Source organism: Bufo gargarizans, chromosome 3 (assembly GCF_014858855.1).
Source record: "Bufo gargarizans isolate SCDJY-AF-19 chromosome 3, ASM1485885v1, whole genome shotgun sequence".
NCBI classification, from domain to species: Eukaryota; Metazoa; Chordata; class Amphibia; order Anura; family Bufonidae; genus Bufo; species Bufo gargarizans.
Genome location: NC_058082.1, coordinates 340,413,121 through 340,437,545, shown reverse-complemented (window position 1 = coordinate 340,437,545; position 24,425 = coordinate 340,413,121). Strand labels below are relative to the sequence as shown.

The 24,425-nt window shown below is 47.5% G+C and overlaps 1 protein-coding gene across 1 annotated transcript in view; it reads right to left on the bottom strand.

Annotated features, from left to right (window-relative positions):
* CEP85 (centrosomal protein 85) overlaps positions 1 to 24,425 on the bottom strand; it is a 66,571-nt gene that overhangs the window by 3,746 nt on the left and 38,400 nt on the right. The window contains exons 12-13 of the mRNA XM_044286212.1: positions 18,400 to 18,507; positions 18,081 to 18,306 (exon numbers count right to left, since the gene is read on the bottom strand). Coding sequence (XP_044142147.1) covers positions 18,081 to 18,306; positions 18,400 to 18,507 — 334 coding nt within the window. The remainder of the gene's footprint in view (positions 1 to 18,080; positions 18,307 to 18,399; positions 18,508 to 24,425) is intronic.

Below are 24,425 nucleotides of genomic sequence, written 5' to 3'. Positions count from 1 at the left end.
ACATGCTGATTTCTTATCAATTGCCTGGCGGCGAGAAGGGCTTCTCTTACCGCATACAGCTCCCTGAAATTTGAAGACTGGGCAGATATCAGACGCTTCCACGTTCCTTGGAAATAGGCTCTGTCGATTTTTGCTCCCCAACCGGATTGGCTGGCGTCCATGAAGATGGTAATTGACTGTGATCTGATCCATGGGACTCCCTGGGACAGGTTCTTCTCCTTCGTCCACCATGAGAGGGACCTCTTTACTAATCCTGGGATTGGGAGCTTGGAGTCCAGAGAACCCTTCTTCTTGTTCCAGTGGGACAATAGCCAGATCTGCATCACACGGCAGTGAGCCTGTGCCCACTCGACAGAGGGTATACAGGAGGTTAGGAAGCCGAGTAGGCTCATTGCTTCCCTCACTGAGCATCCTTTCCGGTGTTGGAAGTGCCTCACCTTGTTTATCAGGGACTGGATTTTGCTCTGTGGAAGAAAAGTTGACTGAGTTACGGAGTCTAGAGTAACTCCCAGGAATCTCACCTTCTGGGATGGAACCAACATTGACTTGGATTCGTTCACTATCCATCCTAGTTGAGATAGGCGGGACAGAAATACTTCCAAGTCCGACAGCAGGAGTTCTTTTGAGTCTGCTATAACTAGGAAGTCGTCCAGATATGGCACTATATTTAACCCCTCCTGCCTGAGTGGGGCTATCATCTCTATCACAAGTTTGGTGAAAAGCCTTGGAGCGGCTGAAATCCCGAAGGGTAGTGCTATGAACTGGAAATGACGAATCCGATTGGAAGGGTCTAGGATAGCAAATCTTAGAAACCTCTGGTGATCTGGGTGAATGGGGACGTGCAGATAGGCGTCCTTCAGGTCGACCGAGCACATAAATGCCCCTCGCTTTATCAACGGTACTAAGGATCTGAGAGACTCCATCTTGAACTTCCTGTAAAGAATAAACTTGTTCAGTTGTTTCAAGTTTATGATGGTCCGGAAGTCTCCTTCCTTTTACCTTACTAAAAATAGGGTTGAATAGTACCCTTGACCCCTTTGAGATGCGGGGACTGGGATTACAGCACCCTTCTTCACCAAGTCCTGGACTCCCTGAAAAATATTTAGGCTGGAGAATCTGGTAGGCTTTTTTGTGACGACGAATCTTGTAGGGGGGAGAGAGGTGAACTCGATCCTGTAACCTTGCCGAATGATATCCAAGGCCCAAGGATTTCTTAATGTTAGTGACCATGGACCCAGGAAATCCTTCAGTCTCCCCCCTACAATGGCGTCATTGTTTGTCCTCAGATTTGGATTGGGGCTTGAGAAGGAAGCCACTTCCTCTACCCCCTTTGGGATAAGACCAGCGGCCTGACTTGCCTTTCCCGCTAACAGTCTTGTTTTGTCCGCCGTAGGACCGAAAGGACTGGTTCTTCCTAAAGGACCTTTCCTCAGGGAGTCCCTTTTTCTTGTCGGCCGCTTTCTCAAGTATCTCGTCTAGGACCGGCCCAAATACGTATTCTCCTGAAAAGGGGATAGATATTAACTTTAGTTTAGAGATTCTATCGCCCGACCAGGACTTCATCCACAAAGTCCGACGAGCCGCATTGGAAAGCCCTGCCTCCTTAGCACAGAATCTAATAGATTCAGCCGATGCATCTGCCAGGAACCCCGTAGCCGATTTAAGTAGCGGGATCGACTGCAAGATTTCTTCCCTGGAGGTCTTACTGCTTAGGTGGTTCTCAAGTTCTCCTAACCATAGGTACATAGACCTGGCGACGGATGTGGCCGCAATGTTGGCCTTGATGTTAAACATGGAGGCCTCCCAAGCTTTCCTTAAAAGGGCATCTGCCTTCCGCTCCATAGCATCTTTCAATTGGGCAGCAACGGCAGGGCAGTTTTTTTTGTTAACTTTCGCCACCTGCACGTCTACTTTAGGGGTCCCGTCAAACAACTTAGACTGAGAGGGGTCGAATAATAGTTGATTTTTAAATTCTTTGGAAATCCCCAATCGTTTTTCTGATTCCGACCATTCCTCCAGAATCATTTGTCTAATGTGTTCGTTTATGGGGAAGACCTTGGATTTTTTCACCTTGAGTCCCCCAAACATTTCGTCCTGAATGGATAAGGACCTAGGGGTCTCTTCAATCCCCATTGTCGCTCTGACTGCCTTTAGCAAGTCACTCATCTCCTCTGAGGAAAAATAAAATGTCCTATTTTCGTATATTTCCCCTTCAGAGAGAGATGGATCATCCTCCCACTGCATGGAAGTAGAATCTTTATCGCCAGCATCCTCGGATCCGGAGGAAATAATCCTGGAACGCGGACGCTTGCGAGAAGGCTCGTCCAGGGGATCAGACGGAGCAACTCTAGCGGCCCGGATTTCTTCCTGAACCACCGATCTGATATTCTCCATAAGGGACGATTGTTCCTGCTGGATCACATCAGAACATGCTTTACAAAGCTTCTTTCCATATTCGTCAGGCAGTTTCCTAGCACAAGAGATGCAGCGAGGAGTTTTTAAAAAAAAATTTTGCGCCTCTTACAGGATACTTACAGGAGGCAGAGAGGGAGCATCAAGCTCCATAACAGTTTGTACCTCGGGACCTGACATATTGTGAAGCAAAGTGCAGTTGCAGTACTCACAGACCTCAGATCAGCGTTCATATGGCCGCTCCCGCCTTTTATTCAAACTGCTCTGCTCCCGCGCTTTACTTCCGGGTTGCATCCGAACCCGGAAGTGACGTCACCGACGTCGGCTTGCGCACACGCCGGCCGCCACCAGCCCGACCCACAGGGGAGGAGGAAGATTGCGGCCCGGGAGCAGGCTCCAGACCAGCTGGAGCGAGTCCTCCCGATATCCCCCAGCCCAGCATGAGCACGCGGCCGCCGGCGGACTGGGGGAGCTCCGACGAGCCTCAGGTAACCAGGAGGCCCCTGGAGAAGAAGAAGAAAAAAAAAAGAAACAAATTCCTATCTTCATCTCCCTGCTGGCCGCAGGGAGACTCTTCTCTGACCCTGGCCACAGTGGGGACAGGAACACTGAGGTGCGGTGGTGGGAGGGGGCAATTTAACCTCCTCTGTTTCCTGCACCCACAGAGGTCATGGGTCAATCTCCTTGTGGCCGTCATGGTGATGATATGGGAAAATATATATATATATATTTATATTATATCATTTCCTTCCCGACTCCAATCAGAATAACTCCCTGGATCAACGACCCCTCTCTAGTAGCTATAGCCTGTAATATTACGCTCCAGAAATACATCCAGGCCCCTCTTGAATTCCTTTATTGTACTCACCATCACCACCTCCTCAGGCAGAGAGTTCCATAGTCTCACTACTCATACCGTAAAGAATCCTTTTCTATGTTTGTGTACAAACCTTCTTTCCCCCAGACACACAGGATGTCCCCTCACCACAGTCCTGGGGATAAATAGATGATGGGAGAGATCTCTGTACTGACCCCTGATATTCTTATACATAGTTATTAGATCTCCCCTCAGTTGTCTTTTTTCTAAAGTGAATAACCCTGATTGATAATCTTTCAGTTATTACTTTAGTTGCCCTCCTCTGAACCCTCTCCAGCTCTGCTATGTCTATGTTTACAGGAGCCCAGAACTGTACACAGTACTCCATGTGTGGTCTGACTAGCAATTTGTAAAGTGGCAGGACTATGTTCTCATCACAGGCATCTATGCTCCTTTTGATGCAACCCATTATCTTATTGGCCTTGGCAGCAGCTGCCCGATACTGTTTTTTACTGCTTAGTTTGCTGTTTATTAGAATTCCTAGATCCTTTTCCATGTCAGTGTTACCCAGTGTTTTACCATTTAGTATGTACGAGTGACTTGCATTATTCCTTCCTATGTGCATAACCTACAATTGTCAGTGTTAAACCTCATCTGCCACTTCTCTGCCCAAACCTCTAATCTATCCAGATCCATCTGTAGCCGTTGTAGGAAGGCGCAAGGGTCCGTCATTGACGGAAGGTACGTGTCACCGAGGTTCCTGGCTACAGCTAGTGCTCGCTGACACTGTTTATTCTTAGTGTGGCTGAAAAGCCGATCCAGGCCGGTTCTTATTGGGAGCAGCCAAAGAGCAGGGTGGGTGGCTGTTCCCCACGTCCAGGCCAGGTTTTGGCCTGGGGTTTAAAAACCCAGCCAGCAGCTCAGCTGGGTGTGGTATGTTCCCTCAAGTAAAAGTGGAGATGTGAAGGCTCTGTGTCTCTGGGAGCTGCATGAGAGCCACCAGCTGGAAGCCAGGCACCCTAAAGCCTGCTGTGGATATCCAGGTGACGTGTTTGTTTTGAGTTCTGTGGACTTTGGCCGTGTGAATTAACATGAGGAATTTCTGTGGTGTGAATTAACACTCTGCCAAGTGTTTGTGTTATTTTTTTTCCCCTTGTTGTGTGAATAAACACTGACTTTTGCTCTACTACCGTGTTCTTGCCTCTGTACTGCGTCCGCTTACCCTGCCTACCAGAGCGAATCCCTACACCGTATACTGTCCTCTTCTGCATTACTTTACCCAGTTTAATGTCACCTGCAAAAATTGATATTTTACTGAGCAAGCCTTCTACAATAATAAATATACTGGAGAATAGGGCCCAATACTGACCCCTGAGGTACTCCACTAGTGACCTTGACCCAATCTGAGTGTGTACCGTTAATAACCACCATCTGTTTTCTATCACTGAGCCAGTCACTTAGCCACAGACATTTTCCCCCAGTCCAAGCATTCTCATTTTATATACTAACCTTTTATGTGGTACAGTGTCAAATGCTTTGGAGAAGTCCAGATATACAACATCCATTGATTTGCTGCGGTAAAGTTTAGAACTTACCTCCTGATAGAAACTGATTAAATTAGTTTGACATGACTGATCCCTCATGAAGCCATGCTGATATGGCGTTATTTGCTTATTTTCATTGAGGTACTCCAAGATAGCATCTCTTAGAAAACCTTCAAACAGTTTACCCATGACAGATGTTAAATTTACCGGCCTATATAGTTTCCTTGCTCTTTTTCTTACCCTTTTTAAATATTGGCACCACATTTGCTAAGCACCAATGTTGTGGAACACTCCCTGTCAGTATAGAGTCCTTAAATATCAGAAATAAGGGTCTTGACATTACTTGATTCTCTTAGGACATGGGGTGTATTCCATCTGGTTCCAGTGATTTGTCTATTTTAATCTTTTTAAGACGCCACTGTACTTATTCCTGGGTCAGACAGGGCACTTTTAATGGGGAATTTACTTTTACATTCTGCATGTCATCTGACAGTATTTTCTTCAGTGAATACAGTGGAGAATTTTTTTTTTTTTTTTTTAATAGACTTGCTTTCTCCTCATCGCTCTCTGCAACTCCCTCCTCATCATTCTGTAAAGGGCCAACACCTTCAGATTTATACTTTTTACCATTTATATAAAACTGAAGAACATTTTAGGGTTAGTTTTACTCTCTTTGGCAATTAATCTCTTGGTCTCTAGTTTAGCTGCTTTTACATATTCTTTTTTTCCTTAAGCCTCTTTCACAGGGGCGAGATTTCCACGTGGGTACAATGCGCTAGGTGAACGCATTGCACCCGCACTGAATCTGGACCCATTCATTTCTATGGGGTTGTGCACATGAGCGGTGATTTTCACGCATCACTTGCGAGTTGCGTGAAAAATCGCAGCATGCTCTATTTTGTGCGTTTTTCATGCAACGCAGGCCCCATAGAAGTGAATAGGGGTGTGTAAAAATTGCAAGCATCCGCTTGCGATTTTCACGCACGGTTGATAGGAGACCATCGGGATGGGGACCCGATCTTTATTATTTTACCTTATAACATGGTTATAAGGCAAAATAATAGCATTCTTAATACAGAAACCTTAATAGGGATGGAGGGGTTAAAAAATTAAAATAAAAATTAAACTCCTCTTAATCCACTTATAACCATGTTATAAAGGGAAAATAATAAAATCTACACCTAACCCAAACCCGAACTTCTGTGAAGTAGGGGTACCAAACATGCTGATTTTTCTGACACGCATGCAAAACGCATTAAAACGCTTTGAACTCGCGGGGAAAAACAAGATTTTTGTGAACTCACCTTGTAAAATCTCTTTCTTGCTTTATTCATTGGGGGACACAGGACCATGGGTATAGCTTGCTGCTGCCACTAGGAGGCGACACTAGGCTGAAAGCTGTTTGCTCCTCCCCTGCAGGCTATACCCCCTCCAGCCTGGAGAGAGCATATCAGTTTGTGCTTCAGCAGTAGGAGAAAACATACCGAAACAAAACAAAACCAGGAAAGACCACAGTCCAACAAAACAACCAAACCGGACACCAGTCCCAACCGGCAACTTGGACCACTGGTCTCAGTAGAAACCAACAACAATGGGTGGGTGCTGTGTCCCCCAATGAATAAAGCGAGAAAGAGATTTTACAAGGTGAGTTCACAAAAATCTCGTTTTCTCGCTCATATCATTGGGGGACACAGGACCATAGGACGTCCTAAAGCAGTCCCCGGGGCGGGAAAACCACTGACTCCACGTCTCACAGGTGAGACACTACACTGCGGCCTGTAAGATCCTACGGCCAAGAGCAGCATCCGCCGATGCAAACGAATGCACCTTGTAAAACTTGGTGAAGGTGTGCAAGGAATACCAAGTTGCTGCCTTACACAGTTGAGACGCCGAAGCGTGGTGAAAATGCGCCCAAGAAGCCCCGACCGCCCTGGTAGAGTGAGCCGTGATACCAGGTGGAGGAACCCTGCCCTTGGAGCGGTAGGCCTCGTTAATGGCCAATCTAATCCACCGAGCAATCGCCACCTTGGATGCCGCCAAACCTTTACGAGGACCCTCCGGAATCACGAACAGGGAGTCCGCTCGCCTAAAGGAGGCCACCACGGCCAGGTAGATCCGTAAGGCCCGCACCACATCCAAACGGTGAAGCGCCATTTCCCTAGGATGGGAAGGTTTAGGGCAAAGCGATGGCAGGACAATGTCCTCATTGACATGGAACGCCGACACCACCTTCGGCAGAAACGACGGCACCGTCCGGAGCACCACCTTATCCTGATGGAACACCAAGAAGGGCTCCTTGCACGACAGCGCCGCCAGTTCTGACACCCGACGTATGGAAGTAATGGCAACTAGGAATGCGACCTTCCATGACAACATGCGGAGGGAGACTTCTCGCAGGGGTTCAAACGGCTCGGACTGAAGTGCCACCAACACCAAATTCAGGTCCCAGGAATGCAACGGTGGCCGATATGGGACCGCGGTGTGTGCAACACCCTGCAGGAAGGTCTTGACCGGGCCCAGAACCGCCAGCGTACGCTGGAAAAATATGGAAAGGGCCGAAACCTGACCTTTCAACGAACTCAGGGCCAGACCCAGCTCCAAACCCGCCTGAAGAAAAGCCAACACCGTAGGGAGGGAAAACTTCCTAGAGGGCAGGCCCCTGTCCTCACAGAATTTTAAGAACGACCTCCACGTTCGATAGTAGATTTTCGCGGAGGAGGGCTTCCGAGCCCTAATCATAGTGCGAACAACCGCATCCGAGAAACCCCTTTTCTTCAGCAGGAAGGTTTCAATAGCCACACCGTCAAATGCAGCGTATGTAAACCCTGGTGGAAGACTGGGCCCTGTGAGAGCAGGTCGGGCCTGAGTGGAAGAGGCCACGGCGCGTCCCCCAGGAGAAGAACGAGCTCCGAGTACCAAGCTTGGCGCGGCCAGTCTGGGGCAATCAGGAGCGTTTGAACACCCTCCATCCTGATTCTGCGAAGAATCCGCGGTAGGAGCGGCAGGAACACGTACAGAAAACTGAAGTTGTCCCACGGTGCCACGAGAGCGTCTACGTCGTAGGCCATCGGGTCCCTTGCGCGAGACAGGAAGCACGGGAGTTTGTGGTTCAACCGAGATGCCATAAGATCCACTTCCGGGCGAGCCCATTCCCCCGAGTCCATCGTCGCTCGGCTGAGGAAATCCGCCGTCCAATTGTCCACGCCTGGGATGAAGATCGCCGAGATCACTGGGACATGGGCTTCCGCCCACTGCAGAATCCTCGCGGCCTCGTCCATCACCGCTCTGCTGCGCGTCCCCCCCTGGTGATTGATATAGGCAACCGCTGTGGCGTTGTCCGACTGTATCCTGACCGGACGGCCCCGCAAATCGTTGGTCCAATGGCAGAGGGAGAGGTAGATGGCCCGGAGCTCCAGGATATTGATGGGTAGTTTGGACTCCGACAGAGACCAGACTCCTTGGGCTGTCCGGGTACCGAAGACCCCTCCCCAACCGCGGAGGCTGGCGTCGGTCGTAATCACTGTCCATGACACCGGCAGGAATGACTTCCGACGACAGGTGGCCTGGAACCATCCACCAGGCGAGAGCCTCGCGAACGGGCTGAGACAGCGAGATCCTGAGGTCCAGTGAATCCCGGGACTTGTCCCAGGAGGACAGGATGAGCCGCTGAAACTCCCTGGTGTGGAACTGGGCGAACGGTACCGCCTCGAATGAGGCCACCATCAGCCCCAGTACTCGCATGCAGTTGCGAATCGATACCTTGCGACGCCGGGTGAGCAGATCCACTGCATTCTGAATGCCCGATCTCTTGACCAGAGGCAGACGCACCACGGCAGCCTCGGAATCCAGAGTCATACCCAGGAACCTGATCCGAGTGGTAGGAGACAGGCATGATTTCCGTCGATTGAGAATCCACCCGAAGCAAGTGAGCGTGCTCATCGTAATCCAAAGACTGTCTGCGCATTGCGATGCTGACGGGGCTTTGACTAAGATGTTGTCCAGGTATGGGAGAAGGGTAATGCCTCTGGACCGCAGAATCCCCAGAAGTGGTGCCAGAACCTTCGTGAACACCCGCGGGGCCGTCGCCAGACCGAATGGCAGAGCAACGAACTGGAAGTGATCCGACTGGAAGGCAAATCGGAGGAAACGTTGGTGTGTGTGGTAGCGATAGGTATGTGGAGATACGCATCTTGCATGTCCAATGACGTCATGTGCTCCCCCTGCACCAGTGAGGCCACAACAGAACGGAGAGATTCCATTCTGAACCTCTGAACCCGTAGATAACGGTTCAAAAGTTTGAGGTCCAGCACCGGTCTCACATCGCCCTCCTTCTTGGGGACCACAAACAGGTTGGAATAAAAAACCTGTAAAACGCTCCTCCGGTGGTACCGGAGAAATCACCCCCGCAGGAGTAGGGACTGGACGGCGTTCAAGAAAGCCGCGGCCCGGACGAGATCCTTGGAAGGCTGGGAAAGGAAGAAACGGTTGGGGGGAAGGGACCTGAATTCTATTTTGTAGCCCGAGGAAACTACCTCGAGCGCCCATGCGTCCGGAATGTGGGCGTGCCAAATGTCCTGGAACAGGAGAAGACGCCCCCCCCCACCCACCTGAGAGGGTGGGGACAAACCTTCATGCGGAAGGCTGCCGATCCTGGTTGGGCGGTCCCGCCGTGGAGGAGGGAACTGAACGGGTGCCTGAGAAACGGCGAAAGGACTGGAAGCGTGAAGACGCAGACCTGGACTGAAAAGGCCGCTTCGCTTTGGGTTGGGGCAGATGGGTGCTTTTCCCACCCGTAGCTTCTGAGATTATTACATCCAGTTTTGGCCCAAACAGCTGAGCCCCAGAAAACGGAAGCTTTAAGAGAGCGTTTAGAGGAAGAATCAGCCTTCCAGGCCTTGAGCCATAACTCCCGGCGGGCCGAAGTGGCGAGAGCTGAGGCACGGGCAACCATCGACCCAGCATCCAGTGCCGCTTCGCAGAGATATTTCCCCGCATGGGAAATTTGGAGCGCAGACAACTCGAGTTCAGCGGGCGGGAGGTTGGACAAAATGTCCTGGCTCAACCGGAGGGACCACTCCGAAACCGCCTTGGCTACCCAAGTGGATGCGAAAATCGGACGCAGTGCCGAACCGCTCGCCGTAAAGATTGACTTGGAGAGCGACTCTACGCGACGGTCCACCGGATCCTGGAGGGAAGAACCATCCGCTACCAGAATGGTCGTAGATTTTGCCAAGCGAGCCACCGGCGGGTCCACCTTCGGCAGGGAGGACCATTGTTCCACGGTCTCGCGTGGAAAGGGGTAGAGTAGGTGTAGGCGTTTTGGGATAACAAAACGCAAACCCGGCTGGTCCCAAGCCTTGTTAACCACAATAGAAAAATCTTCGTGCAACGGTGACGCCTTGGGGGTCTGTTTCGCACGCAGAAACGACACCCCTTGTTGGCTAGTGGAGGGAAGGTCCTCCTGAACCCGGAAGGTGTCCCTTATCGCCGAAATCAGGCTATCCACCAATCTGAGAAGAGTGCTCCAGGTCCATATCTGCATCCGAATCCCCAAGCTCACCCTCTGACAGTGCGTCGCCTAACAGGGGGGGATGCTGAGGCGTCAGAGGAGGAACGGGTGCCTGCTCTGGGGCGCTTACTAGGCGGTCTGCCTCTGGTTTGCGTGCAATGCGGTTGCGCGGATTGCACCGGTGGCGATTTCTCCACTAAACGACCCAGAAATGAAAGGGTGGAATGGGAGATCTTAGAGAGGTCCTCCACTGCCCGTGACAGAGACCTTGCCCAGTCTGGTTCCCCCGGAACAGGACGATCTAAGGCTTCTGTGGGCTGCAGTGTTCTAGGGGGATTGCTCTGCGCAGGCTTCTGACAAGCCGAGCACAGTGATAGTGACTGGCCCCGAGGGAATTTAGCTGAACACACGGAACAGGCATAGTAAGTGGTCCTACAGGTTGTCTGAGGGGGGTCAGTGGCCAGGTCAGACATGGTCAGATCTCCTGCTGGACGGGGTATCTATCTCTTACCAGAACGGAGCGAGAGCCACGGTCCTGTGTCCACCACGCTGCGCCGGGAGGAAGAGGAAGTTTCTGCAGGGCGGGAGAATAAGCCACGCCCCCTTACAGCCCGGGAGCGGCAGACTAATTGAAGTGAGGAAATCTAGCACCGCCCACCCCTGTGCACGTGACCGCAGCCGAGGCCAGCGTGCCTAATGTTCCCGACTAATATGTCAGCCCGCAGGAGAGAGAGTCCCCAACACCGGCCGTGCGGCAGTAACGAGGATCCCGGCGCCCCGCCAATGGTGCATCTGCCCTGCGCAAACACGAGTGCCGACTGCGATCGCACTGAAACCCAGTGCTGTGTGCGATGCAGCGGCGAGGAACGGAGGGAGACGGAGCGGACGGCGGTTAAGTCTGAGGCTGACGAGCACACGCGGGGGGGGGGGGGAAGGGGGTACTGGTGCTGTGGGATGTCCGGCTTATCGGACGGGCCTGGGCATGTTGTCCCACCGAGAGGGGGAGCCTGGGGGAAGGTGACTGCTGACTGAGAGGGGGAGTCTCTTACCTATCTTCATCTGTGGTCTTCACCCTCAGATGCATCACCAGCAGGGCCACCCTACAACCGCTGGCACCAGGGGTCCAGGCAGAAGAGGGCTGAAGAGAGGGTGGTCCTGTAGCTGGGGGGGAAGCAGGGGAGCGAGGCTGCCCTGGTCCTAAACGGATATGCTCTCTCCAGGCTGGAGGGGGTATAGCCTGCAGGGGAGGAGCAAACAGCTTTCAGCCTAGTGTCGCCTCCTAGTGGCAGCAGCAAGCCATACCCATGGTCCTGTGTCCCCCAATGATATGAGGGAGAAAAAAAAAAATCCACATTTTCCCGCATGTCATCCGCAACGCCCGTGTGAACCCAGCCTTATAGTTTTTCAATACATCTTCACTACCCTCCTGTTTTAGTGATTTAAAAACCTTGTCATTTATTGCTTTCTTTACATTTTTTCCCAGTTTCCTTTTATTCCCATAACGGCATGCAATTCTCACAATTAGAGGCTGTATTTTTATTTTTGATGACTTTGTCAAAGTTAGTTAGGCCAATGGCCTCTTAGTTGGCTAAATTTTCCTTTTTTTGAAGTTTGGTATTTTTGTGCCTCCCTGAAGAAACTCTTTTGAATGACAATTGGAAGGCTATTACTTAGATGTACAGGTCTCAGATTCCCAGACTATATCTGGGCAGTTGAAGTCCCCCATAATAATGGCCTCATTACGATTTGCCAGCTGGTTTATTTAGTTTAGAAGTAGATTTTCTGTGGCATCTGGTATATTAGGTGGCTTTTAATAAACTCCTATTAGCATTTTATTATTGTTTTTTCCTCCATGTATTTCTACCCACAGTGACTCCACATGTTCATGTCCCTCACTTATATCTTCCCGGAGTGTGAGCTTTTGACAGAACTTTACATAAAAGGCAAACTCATCCCCTTCTCCAGTTTTGACAAACAATCCTTTCTAAACAGACTGTAACCCTGTATGTTAAAGGATAACTGTCATAATTTAATTATGTTTGCTAAAGTGTAAGGCAAGTGATAGGCAACAGTTTTGCAATAGACTTTAATTTAGCCAAAACGTTTATTTTTGGTAGAAAACTGGGGCTAAAATGGCCATCCGTCTCCTATTAGAAAAGGGGCGATCCCTGTGATAATAATTCACAAAGCAGCCGCCGGAAGTAGAAGCACTGTGTGCAGTGAGCCGGCTGCTGCTTCATGAATTATTATCACAGGGATCGCAGGTCAGTGAATGTAACGGAGCATTAGATTGCATAGAAAGGGGGGGGGAATATAAATGTAATTTTAACTCCTAAGACTCCTGTGCCCAGCCTTCTTAAAAAAAAAAAAAAAAAAAAAGACAGTTATCCTTTAACTGCCCAGTCATAGCTATCATCCAGCCATGTCTCAGTTATTCCCACTATGTCACAGTCGTCCTCACAGGGCTCCTGATGGCGACCAAAATGGTCGCCAATGCGACTTAGAATTGCAAAATGGCGACAAGACTTTGTATTCTTGTCGCCACTTGCGCCCAGACCCTCCGCTGTTCTGCCTCTAAGAAGAAAGGGCTTTTATGCAGCAGACGTCTGCTGGGTGAAGATCCGCCCCTTACACTACCCCGCATAGAGGGTGGGCATGGCTTGGGCTCCTGTCTGCAAGCATTCTGTTTCCCCTCTGTTTGCTGCCTGCCAGTTTAATTTACATAGGTATTGCACTAAGCAAAACTCTTTTTAGTATACACTCCCTTTGGCCCCATCAGCTAACTTTATGGCTGTCACTTCCAGTGCTTGACTGCTATTCCCCCATGTTTTTATATCCTTCTCAGCTGTCTCCGAGTCCTATGGAAGCAGAGGCAGCAGATAGTAATGGTGAAACAGGGAAGCAGTCTGCTTCCCTTTCCACCATTTATCACAACCAGCGATCCCTAGCAGCAGCGCAATGTAGGGTCAGACATCGCGCTGCTGGTCTGTGTAGCAGGAGAAAGCGTACAGCTGGGAATCAGCTGTGAGCTGGTCCTCATACACCGCAGCCCCATGTGCGACTGTACACCGCAGCCCCATGTGCGACTGTACACCGCAGCCCCATGTGCGACTGTACACCGCAGCCCCATGTGCGACTGTACACCGCAGCCCCATGTGCGACTGTACACCGCAGCCCCATGTGCGACTGTACACCGCAGCCCCATGTGCGACTGTACACCGCAGCCCCATGTGCGACTGTACACCGCAGCCCCATGTGCGACTGTACACCGCAGCCCCATGTGCGACTGTACACCGCAGCCCCATGTGCGACTGTACACCGCAGCCCCATGTGCGACTGTACACCGCAGCCCCATGTGCGACTGTACACCGCGCTGCTGCTGTTGGGGAGGGCTGTGCTGGAGCTTGGATCATGAGGACTAGGGGAGCATTTATAGTTTATTATTATTTTTTTTTACTTCCTTTGAGGACACTTGGCTGCATAAATGGTAAACAGGGGGGCATGCGCAGTGCACCCTCCTTCAGCTTCAGGGCTCTGTTCTTGATTTAGGTGCAGGTCTCGCACCTATAAGACAATGGGGGCATATCCTAGCGATATGCCCCCATTGTCTGTAATGAGACAACCCCTTTAAGTGATTGGCCTTTGAAGGAGTGCAGTGGGGATAGTTTATTTTAACCCATTCTGTGTCACATATAGAATACTGGTTTGAAACCCCCTTAAAAAAAAATAATAATAATTTACTCCTTAAAGGGTTTGTACACCAGTTTCTAAAACTGGCAGGACCTTTGTTGGTGATCATACTTGCCTGATCCTCCAGTGCTGGGTCCTGGCTCGTTTGCTCCACAGCCCCCGTTTCTTGTCTTGAGTCTCTTCATGAAATTGTCCCGTTTGACGTTGTTACAGCCAATAACTGATCACTGCTTCCCTTGCATTATGTTAAATGGTTATGTGATGTAAGGGGAGCAGATCTACACTGTGGCCAGTGATTGGCTGCAGCGGCATTAGGATAAAAGTTTTCACGGAGAAACCCCAAGACAAGTAGCGGAGGCCCAGAAGTGAATAAGCCAAGGCCCAGCACCTAGGGATCAAGGAATCATGATCAGCAACGCAAATCTGGCTAGTCAGAGTTCATAGAAATTAGTGTACAACCCCTTTAACTGTGTGGGCTGTAGCCTAGGAAACCTCATGCTCCTAAGCATCCCATTTTTTTTTTATTGGAACACTACAGTAGCCATGTGGGTGAGAGTAGGTGGGGGTGTAATGAAGGACGGTGAGCCTCAAGATTGATGGGTTTAGAAGAATGAATCAAAAAGGAGAGACAAATGGGCAACTACACAAGGTAAGACATGTCTTTTTATTATACCGTAATTATATGTATTTTAAATGTGGCGACTAAATTTTTCAGGTTAGGAGCTAACTGCTCCTTGATATTTATTTTAATTTTATTTTTTAGTCTGGAGCACTGCCTCACACATCACTAATTTCACCCAAATTCCAGTTCACCAGTTTTATTAATTAGTCAGGCTTCTGGCATTAGTACACATACAATTAAAGAGGTTTATGTATATTTTTACCCTACACCTTTCCTTATGAACCGTTCTAGGCCCTCCTTCCATTCCCTCGCCCCAGGTCTCTATCTACACTATTACCCTCCCCCAGTCCCTAGTTTAAACACTCCTCCAAACTTCTAGCCATTTTCTCCCCCAACACAGCTGCCCCTTCCCCATTGAAGGGCAGCCCATCCCTACGATAGAGCCTGTACCCCGACAGAGAAGTCGGCCCAGTTCTACAGGAACCCAAACCCCTCCTTCCTACACCAGTTCTTGAGCCACTTGTTAACCTCCCTAATCTCCTGCTGCCTTTCTTGTGTGGCTCGTGGTACAAGTAGTATTTTGGAAAACACTACCTTTGAGGTCCTTGCGCCTAAGAGGGTGATCTAAATCCCTAAAATAATTTTTAAGGACGCTCCACCTACCTCTAACTTTGTCATTGGTTCCGATATGGACCATGACCGTGGATCTTCTCCAGCCCCTCCCAGTAATCTGTCAACCAGATCCGCGATGTGTCAAACTCAAGTGCCAGGAAGACAACACACTGTTGGGCAATCTGTCAAAGACCGTGATTGTCGTATCTGTACCCCTAATAATCGTTTCCCACAAGCAGCAGCTGTCTTGGCCTGCCCTGCTCTCCTGCTTACTGGAGCTGACATTCCCCTGACTGGCAGAGGAAGTGTCCGGCTGCATCATTGCTCTCCCTGAACAGACATCCCCCTCATCTGCCAACCTTGCAAACTTGTTGGGGTGTGTCAGATCAGGACTAGCCTCCCTGGCACTCTTCCCTTTACACTGCTTTCTAACGGTTACCCAGCTAGCTACCTCACTTTCCCGAGCCTCCTCTCCATCACCCTCCCCCACATCTACCCCATAGAGTGCCTGCTCAGTGAGCAGCAAATTCTGTTCCAAATTTCCAACACTTCTCAGTGTTGAAACTCACCCAGTTAGATACACAATGTGCGATTCCAAACAGGCAATTTGCTCACATTTTGAACAAAGCTATGCATCCTCAAACAGCTGCTCCAGGACTGCATACATCACGCAAGATGTGCACTGGACTGCACCGTCAATAATGGAACACATACTAAATGGGGATTACTCAAGACAAGAGAAAATACAATACAGTGATAAGAAACTGGTTTACTGTAATCCCCTCCTAAAGTCCCTGAATCTCAAGTCAGGTAATCTAAAGTCACACAATTAATACAAACACACACTTGCGTTGTTTGCCTGCTTGTATAAGTGCAGCTGCCAAACAGCTTCAAACCAGACTGCTTTTTGCCTCTGTATTCAAATGAGAATTAAATATTACTTTATTATAAATATATTCCCAAATAACTTTCATTCGTTCTAATGGCTCATTTTGTCTGGGGAGCAATCATTAGGAGAAAAAGAATGGCCGTTGTCCTAATCACAGAGCAGTCAGAGGTACTACACAACAATTAGCTCAAAAGCTGCCTCATCTTACTCTCTGCTCTACTCGGTAGGGATTATGATTGTGAATAGTTTAATATGATCTTCAGCTGAATCTCTGTAGGAATGGAGTTCATGAGGAGATATCAAGTACCGAAAGGAGGTGACCAATAGGCAACAGAACTTATATTCAGTCTCCATTACCACACTCTGTCCTGTCCATCCCCTTTACTTTATGTCTTCTCATGAACTGCATTCCTACAGAGATTCAGATAAAAGGTCTTATCAGTTGTATTCAGGATCATAATCCCGACAAGTAGGAGAGGAGGATAAGGCAGCTCTTTAGCTCAGTGTTCTGAAGTAACTTGTCCTGCTGTGTGATTAGGACAGGGTTTGTGTGTACTAATAGGATGATTGTCATTTTATTTCTCCTGATTGCTCCCAAGACAAAATGAGCCATTATAACTAATGAAAGGTATTTGGGAAATGTATTTATAATAAAGTAATAGTGTTTTTTTGTTTTCTTAATTCCCAGAAAACCCCTTTAACTGTTCTGTCCCAGCTGGGCTCCGGCAGAAGTGGAAGAGCTGCTTTAGCTGCCGATATCTCCCGATTGGTAGCAGACAGAAGCATGGGCCTGGTCTTGTTTGCATTCCAGGCCTTCATAAAAGACCAGTTAGTTATCAAGTCCCAAATAAATGCGGTACAACCTGCCTTTACTTTTACTTTCAGCTGCATCCTGATCTCTTACAGTGATATCTTCCCATGTAGTAAAGATGATGCTGTTATTCTGGTATTGTTTAAAAACTTCAAAACAATGCAAAGCCCATATCTCCAGCTGCTACTAAACCAGAGATATGAGCAGCTAAAGCAGCTGCCCCCCTTCCCCTTAAGTCTAAAATTAATTATGTCACAAAGGTGTTAAACATGCAATTGTGTCCCCCGAGTTGTGCACCAACAAGATATACTGATGACAATTATAAAAGTTCTACAATATAAAAAGTGACATTTTGGGGAGTTTTTCCAATTTTAATGTGACTGTTAGGAGGTTAAAGAGGTTGTGCAGGCCATGCATATTGATGACCTATCGTCGGGATAGGTCATCAGTATCCGATTGGTGAGGGTCCAACACCCGATCAGCTGTTCGAAGAGGAGGTGGCACTCCATGCGAGCGCTGCTTCCTCTTCATTACACTATACTCGTCTCCTCTGGAGCAGTGTAGTGACAAGTGCTCGCTCCATTTGCTTGAATGAAGCGAGTACTTGTAATTACACTACACCACTGCTCCAGAGGAGACTAGCGTAGTGTAATGAAGAGGAATCAGCACCAGATATTGATGACCTATCCTGACTAGTCAGAATAATACTGTATGGAGATCCGTCTCCATACAGTATTAGAATTTATGGGCTCGAGCCGAAGTTATATGCAAAATTGCATGTGACTTCATGGTTCCAACTAGTACCTCGGAACCAAAGCAGAGTTCGGTTTCAAGTGTAAAGTGGTTTTCCACTTTAAAAATCAACTACTGAAGTTATTTAACGAAGTCACACGCAATTTTGCAAATAACTTACTTCGGCTCATCAGAGCCCATACATTCTAATACTGTATGGAATATTACTCTGAAGTTTTGAACAAAGCGACTTTGGATGAAGCATCCGAAGCTCGCTCGGCTCAACACTAATCCTGATGATAGGCCATTTATATGTATGGCCTACACAACCCCTTTAAGGGGTAAATGCCTGAAAGAAGATATTCAGCTACAGTACTTTGGCAAGTATCTAATACATAGCGCAATACGATGTAGATATACGAGAAAATATAGGCAGACTTACAGTGTACACCTAGCAACATAGACAGGTTAGGGTCTACACCCTGTACCCTTTGGCTCAGCAAACAGCATATAGATCTCAGATCCTTCTGGCAGCGATTCATTTCTTTATACAGTGTGAAGAGTTGCCCGGCTTGCACATCTAATGGCTGTGCCTTTAGTGAAGCAAGCCGCAGTTGTTCCTGCATTGTGACATTGCTCTCCATGAGGTCCTGGTTTTGTGTGGCCAACTGAAACAAGACAATTCAGGCTTTACATGACATTCATATTTTATAGTTGTACATGATGGCTTACACTATGCAACATGCACGTAGGTGACTTACATCCTTTACAGCTGCTTTCAGCTGCTTCAGTGCAGCTTCTTTTTGTTGAGATTCCTCCTTCAAAGCTTGTCCTGTAGCCTCTTCTTGAAAGACCTGCTGCTCCAAACCCTAAAGATATAACAAATGTCACATACATATGAGGCTATAATATAGGTGTACAAAGAAAGCACCAAAATCAATAACACCTTAAAAGGGTTTTCCAGGAGTAGAATATTACCTATCCTTAGGATAGGCCATCATTAGCTGATCGTTGGGGGTCCAACTCCCAGCAAGCCGACGATCAGCTGTTCGAGGATGGTGCGGTGATCCAGGGAGTGCTGCGACCTCTTCCTAGGCTACTGATGTCACGTTCAGTCATATGGCCTATGTGCAACTCTGTCCCATTCAAGTGAATGGGCATGAGCTGGAATACCAGGCACAGCCACTATACAATGGGCCAGATTTATCATTACACTTACATCTTACTCCACTTTTACATCTGTCCAAAGTCACTTCTGGCCAAGTCAGATTTATTAATGTTCATTTAATACTGTGATAAATGTGGTTTGACGGTAGCACTTTATTCTTCAGTAAGCGGCTTTACAAAAGTCGCACGTCTAGAGATTAATTCACAGAAGAAAACACTCCCACTTTCAGAAAACTGGCGAGCATAGCGCAGAGCCAATAAAAGTCGCAATTTTTGTGCAGTTTTAGCCATTGCGCAAAAACGTGTGACTTTCACTCCATTATTTTGACTTTAGCTAATGATAAATATTTGAAGGCGACCTTGACGTGGTGAGTGGCTTATTACGCTTTGGCCAAAATGTACACCAATGCCTTGTTCAACATCCAGCATGGACAGAGCAGGGCAGAGTGCTGGTTGCAGAGTGCGATTGCACTTGTGTTTTTTGCGTTTGTATCTGTATTTCGCCATAGCAATCTGCACCTGCATAGGGTTGTGCGGGCTGAATCCCCCATATTTAATGATAAATCTTGCCCAATGCATTATGCTGTGAGGGGACTGCAATGCTCACAAAATGTCTGTTCAGCAGAGGTGTCAGACTCTCACTGACCAGATACTGAGGACATATCCTGAGGATAGGTCACCAAAATCCTACTCCTAAAATCCCGTTTAAAAAGGGGTTGTCCGGGTTCAGAGCTGAACCCGGACATCCCTCCATTTTCACCCCGGCAGCCCCCCTGACTTGAGCATCGAAGCAGGTTTATGCTCCGATGCTCTCCTTTGCCCTGCGCTAAAATCGAAGTTTCCGACCGGCAGTGTGTTATTGAAAACAAAACAAAAGGAGCCTTTGCCCTGCGTGATCTCGCGCAGGGCAAGGGAGTGCATCGGAGCAGGAGATGCTCCAAAGCTAGCCTCAGGGGTGCTGCCTGGGTGAAAAATAAGGGTATGTCCAGGTTCAGCTCTGAACCCGGACAACCCCTTTAAGTGTGCCATGACAAGTAGTTTTTTTCAGTAGCATTTTTCCACAATTTTGCAGTAAAAAACACCAGCTCCAGATGTCAGCTGAAGTTTTGTGGGAAATTTGAAACACATAAGCATTTAAAGAGATCTAGAATGCAGGGACACCTGGGAACTGTCCGTGCCTTCTCTAAGGGTTGCCCTGCTGTCACTGACATACCTCTCCACAGAGATACTGTCCATAAAATGGCTGCTGATGGAGGGACATGTGACCATACAAATCTCCTCCGTGTGATGTCTCCTCCATTCAAATAAACTGCACCTGCCATCTGCACTTGTTCTCTTTGGAGTTTAGTGCAGGTGCAGTGGTGTGTTTGAATAGAAGAGACATAACATGTTCGAGATTTGCCTGGTCACATGACCTTCCATCAGTGCGGACAACACAAAAGACTTGGCAAACAAGGGGGCATATCTTATGAAATATTTAAAAAAAAAAAAAAAAAAAAAAAAAAAAAAGGGGGCAGACTTTTAACAAAGGCTATATTAGTGCCATATTGTCATCTTCTACACATATTGGTCACAAGTAGTCAGAAAGTGGCCAACCCCTTTGGGGCCATTTTTTTTTTATTACATCAGTATACACCGTCATAGAAGGCAGGTAGTCAATCACCGATAGGATCGCCTCATTTAAAAGCCCAGAACAAGAAGGAATTTAAAGTTTTATTGATCCTTTTCCCACAAAACTATACATCTGCTCAGCTCCTCCTGCTCTATAACATGCTGCCTACAGCTCAGACACAATGTTCAACATGACAGGGTTCCTTTAACTCCTTAAGGACGGGTCATTTTTCACCTTAAGGACCGGATTGATTTTTGCAAATCTGACATATGCCACTTTGTGGTGATAACTTTAAAACGCTTTCACTTATCCAGGCCATGCTAAGATTGTTTTCACGTCACATATTTTACTTCATGACAGTGGTAAATTTAAATCAAAATATTTAATTTTTATTAAAAAAAAAAATATAATAATTGAAAAAAAATTGAAAAATTCGCAACTTTCCAAATTCCAATCAGATAGTGATACCTCATAATAGTTACTACTTTACATTTCCCATATGTCTACTTCATGTTTGGATCATTGTGAATGCCATTTTATTTTTTTTAAATAGTGTTTTAGTGTCTCCATAGTCTGAGAGCCATAGTTGAATTTTTTGGGCGATTGTCCTATCCAGGGGCTCATTTTTTGTAGGATGAGGCGACTGTTAGATTGGTACCATTTTTGGGGGCATACTCCTTTTTGAGTGCTTGGTGTTGTACTTTTACCCTGGGTTCAGACCTGAGCGTTCTGAAAGGAGCGCTCTTGTATGTGCGATTGTACGGGCGCTTACAATCGCGCATACAGAGACAAGTGAACACACATTGTCGCGCATTCCCGAAAGTCTATGTACGGGAACGCGCGACAAAACGCCTCAAAGAAGCTCAAGAACTTGGAGAGTCGGGCGATCGTACGCGCTGTAAAACGCCCAGGTGAGAACCATTCCCATAGGGAATCATTGGTTTCTCCTTGTTGAGCGTTTTACAGCGCGTAGGAACGCGCTGTAAAACACTCAGGTCTGAACTTAGGGTTAGTGATGTAAGGTGACAAAAATTGCTTTTTTTGACTTTTTTTTTTTTTATGGTGTCTATCAGACAGGATGTGGTACATGTGGTATATTGATAGAGCCGGTCGTTAAGGTGTTTGATTTTATAATAAAAATTTTAAAAATAAATAGTGGAAAGGGCCTTTTTTTTTTTTACTTGAAATTTATTTATTTTTTAAACTTTATTTCTGTCCCAATCTGGGACTTCAACTTTTAGGGGTCTGATCCTCTCCACAATGCATTACAATACATCTGTATTGTAATGCATTGCCTGTTCTCGTACTACAGTGAGTAGTACACAAACAGGTTGCCTAGGAGACCCTGCCTGAGGCTGGATCTCCTGGGCACCCGTAGAAGGCAGGTCCTGATGCAGTGCAAGGCATCAGGCTGCCTTCTGACACATCAAGTCCTCGCCACAGCAGCGCGGGGACTCAATGCACTCCTTCACCTGCCGCAAACCACTTCTGTCGCGGTCAGTGCGGAACGCGTCATAGAAGGGGTTAATCCGCTGGCATCGGCTTTTACAGCGATGCCAGCGGATAGAGCAAGGGCCCGGCTACCATGTACTGCCGCACCGCTCCGCCGAGCATGTACGGCAGAATGCATTCTGGCAATGCATCCCCCGCGGTACATGCATGGCGTTTTGCGTTAAGGGGTTAACCCCTTTAGAGCAGAGCGAGTGCCATAGCCACTGGGTGCCTGCTGTATGAAACTATATTAGCTATATGCAGCTTCACACTAGCGTTAATATTTTCCGGTATTGAGATCAGTCATAAGGGTCTCCATGCCGGAAAAACACGCTCACAATAAAGGTAGTAGGGAGGAATTGGGCAACTATAGGCCAGTAAGCCTGACATCACTAGTGGGGAAATTAATGGAAACCATACTTAAGGAGAGGATTGTGGAACAGCTAAAATCCCATGGATTCAAAGATGGAAAACAGCATGGGTTTACTTCAGGGAGATAATGTCAAACTAATCTTATAGATTTTTTTTGATTGGGTGACTAAAATAATAGATGGCGGAGGTGCAGTAGACATCTCTTATCTAGACTTTAGTAAGGCTTTTGATACTGTCCCACATAGAAGGCTTATCAATAAATGTCTTGGACTCCCATATTGTTGAATGGATTAGGCAGTGGCTGAGTGACAGACAACAGAGGGTTGTAGTCAATGGAGTATATTCAGACCATGGTCTTGTTACCAGTGGGGTACCTCAGGGATCTGTTCTGGGACCCATATTGTTTAATATCTTTATCAGTGAAATTGCAGAAGGCCTCGATGGTAAGGCGTGTCTTTTTGCTGATGACACAAAGATTTGTAACAGGGTTGATGTTCCTGGAGGGATACACCAAATGGAAAAGGACTTAGGAAAACTAGAGGAATGGTCAAAAATCTGGCAACTAAAATTTTATGTTGATAAGTGCAAGATATGCACCTGGGGCGCAAAAACCCAAGAGAAGAATATAAAATCAGTGATACAGTCCTAACCTTAGTATCTGAGGAAAGGGATTTAGGGGGTCATTATTTCAGAAGACTTAAAGGTAGGCAGACAATGTCATAGAGCAGCAGGAAATGCTAGCAGAATGCTTGGGTGTATAGCAAGAGGAATTACCAGTAGAAAGAGGGAGGTGCTCATGCCGCTCTACAGAGCACTAGTGAGACCTCATTTGGAGCATTGTGCTCAGTACTGGAGACCAGATCTCCAGAAGGATATTGATACTTTGGAGAGAGGTCAGAGAAGAGCTACTAAACTGGTACATGGATTGCAGGATAAAACTTACCAGGAAAGAATAAAGGACCTTAACATGTATAGCTTGGAAGAAAGAGGAGACACAGGGGATATGATATAAACTTTTAAATACATAAAAGGGAATCAACAAGGTAAAAGAGGAGAGAATATTTACAATAAGAAAAACTGCTACAAGAGGACATAGTTTTAAATTAGAGGGGCAAAGGTTTAAAAGTAATATCAGGAAGTATTACTTTACTGAGAGAGTAGTGGATGCATGGAATAGCCTTCCTGCAGAAGTGGTAGCTGCAAATACAGTGAAGGAGTTTAAGCATGCATGGGATAGGTATAAGGCCATCCTTCATATATGATAGGGCCAAGGGCTATTCATAGTAGTCAGTATAATGGGCAGACTAGATGAGCCAAATGGTTCTCATCTGCCGACACATTCTATGTTTCTATCAGTTCAGAACTGATGCAGATGGTTGTATTATCAGTAACTGAAATGTGTGAAAGTACCCTAATGTCTGCGATCGGCGGTAATGCAAACTGCGTACAATTAACCCTTCTGATGCCATGGTCTCAGGACTAAAACCCTGAAGCAAGCTTTTCTTCCCCCAAGCAGAGATCGGGGATAGCACCCTGTTCTAATAATGAGCCAGAGCCTGGACTAGGCTTACAGGCTCATTATTAGTATATCCCAATTTAGGCCAGCAGGTGGCAGCACTGAACTGGGATATAGCAATCTCTGTACAGAATAAGGCCGAATGCACACGGCCGCGAGCGGTCCGTGGTAACACGGCCTGGATCCCGGCTGCGAGCAGGAACGCACTGCGTCACTGGTTGCCATGACGCCATGCGCTTCATGCCGCCGCTGTACAACAGTAATACACTCGTACAAGTGTATTACTGTAGTACAGCTGCGGCATGAAGCGCACGGTGTCATAGCAACCAGTGACGCCGTGCGCTCCTGCTCGCAGCCGGAATCCAGGCTGCGTTACCATGGATCGCACACGGCCGTGTGCGTTCGGCCTAATGGCGTAAATTACATTGTTCTGTACAAGCTGCAATCTGATGACTGCAAGTTGTGGTCCACTTGGGGACCTAACAAAAAGTTAAAAAAATAAAATAAAAATCACCCCCATTTCCTCAAAATAAAAAAAGTATTTTTTCAGTATTAAAAATGCAAGAAAACCTATACATATGTAATATCAACAGATTCATACTGACCTGGAGAATGAAGAGCACAAGTCA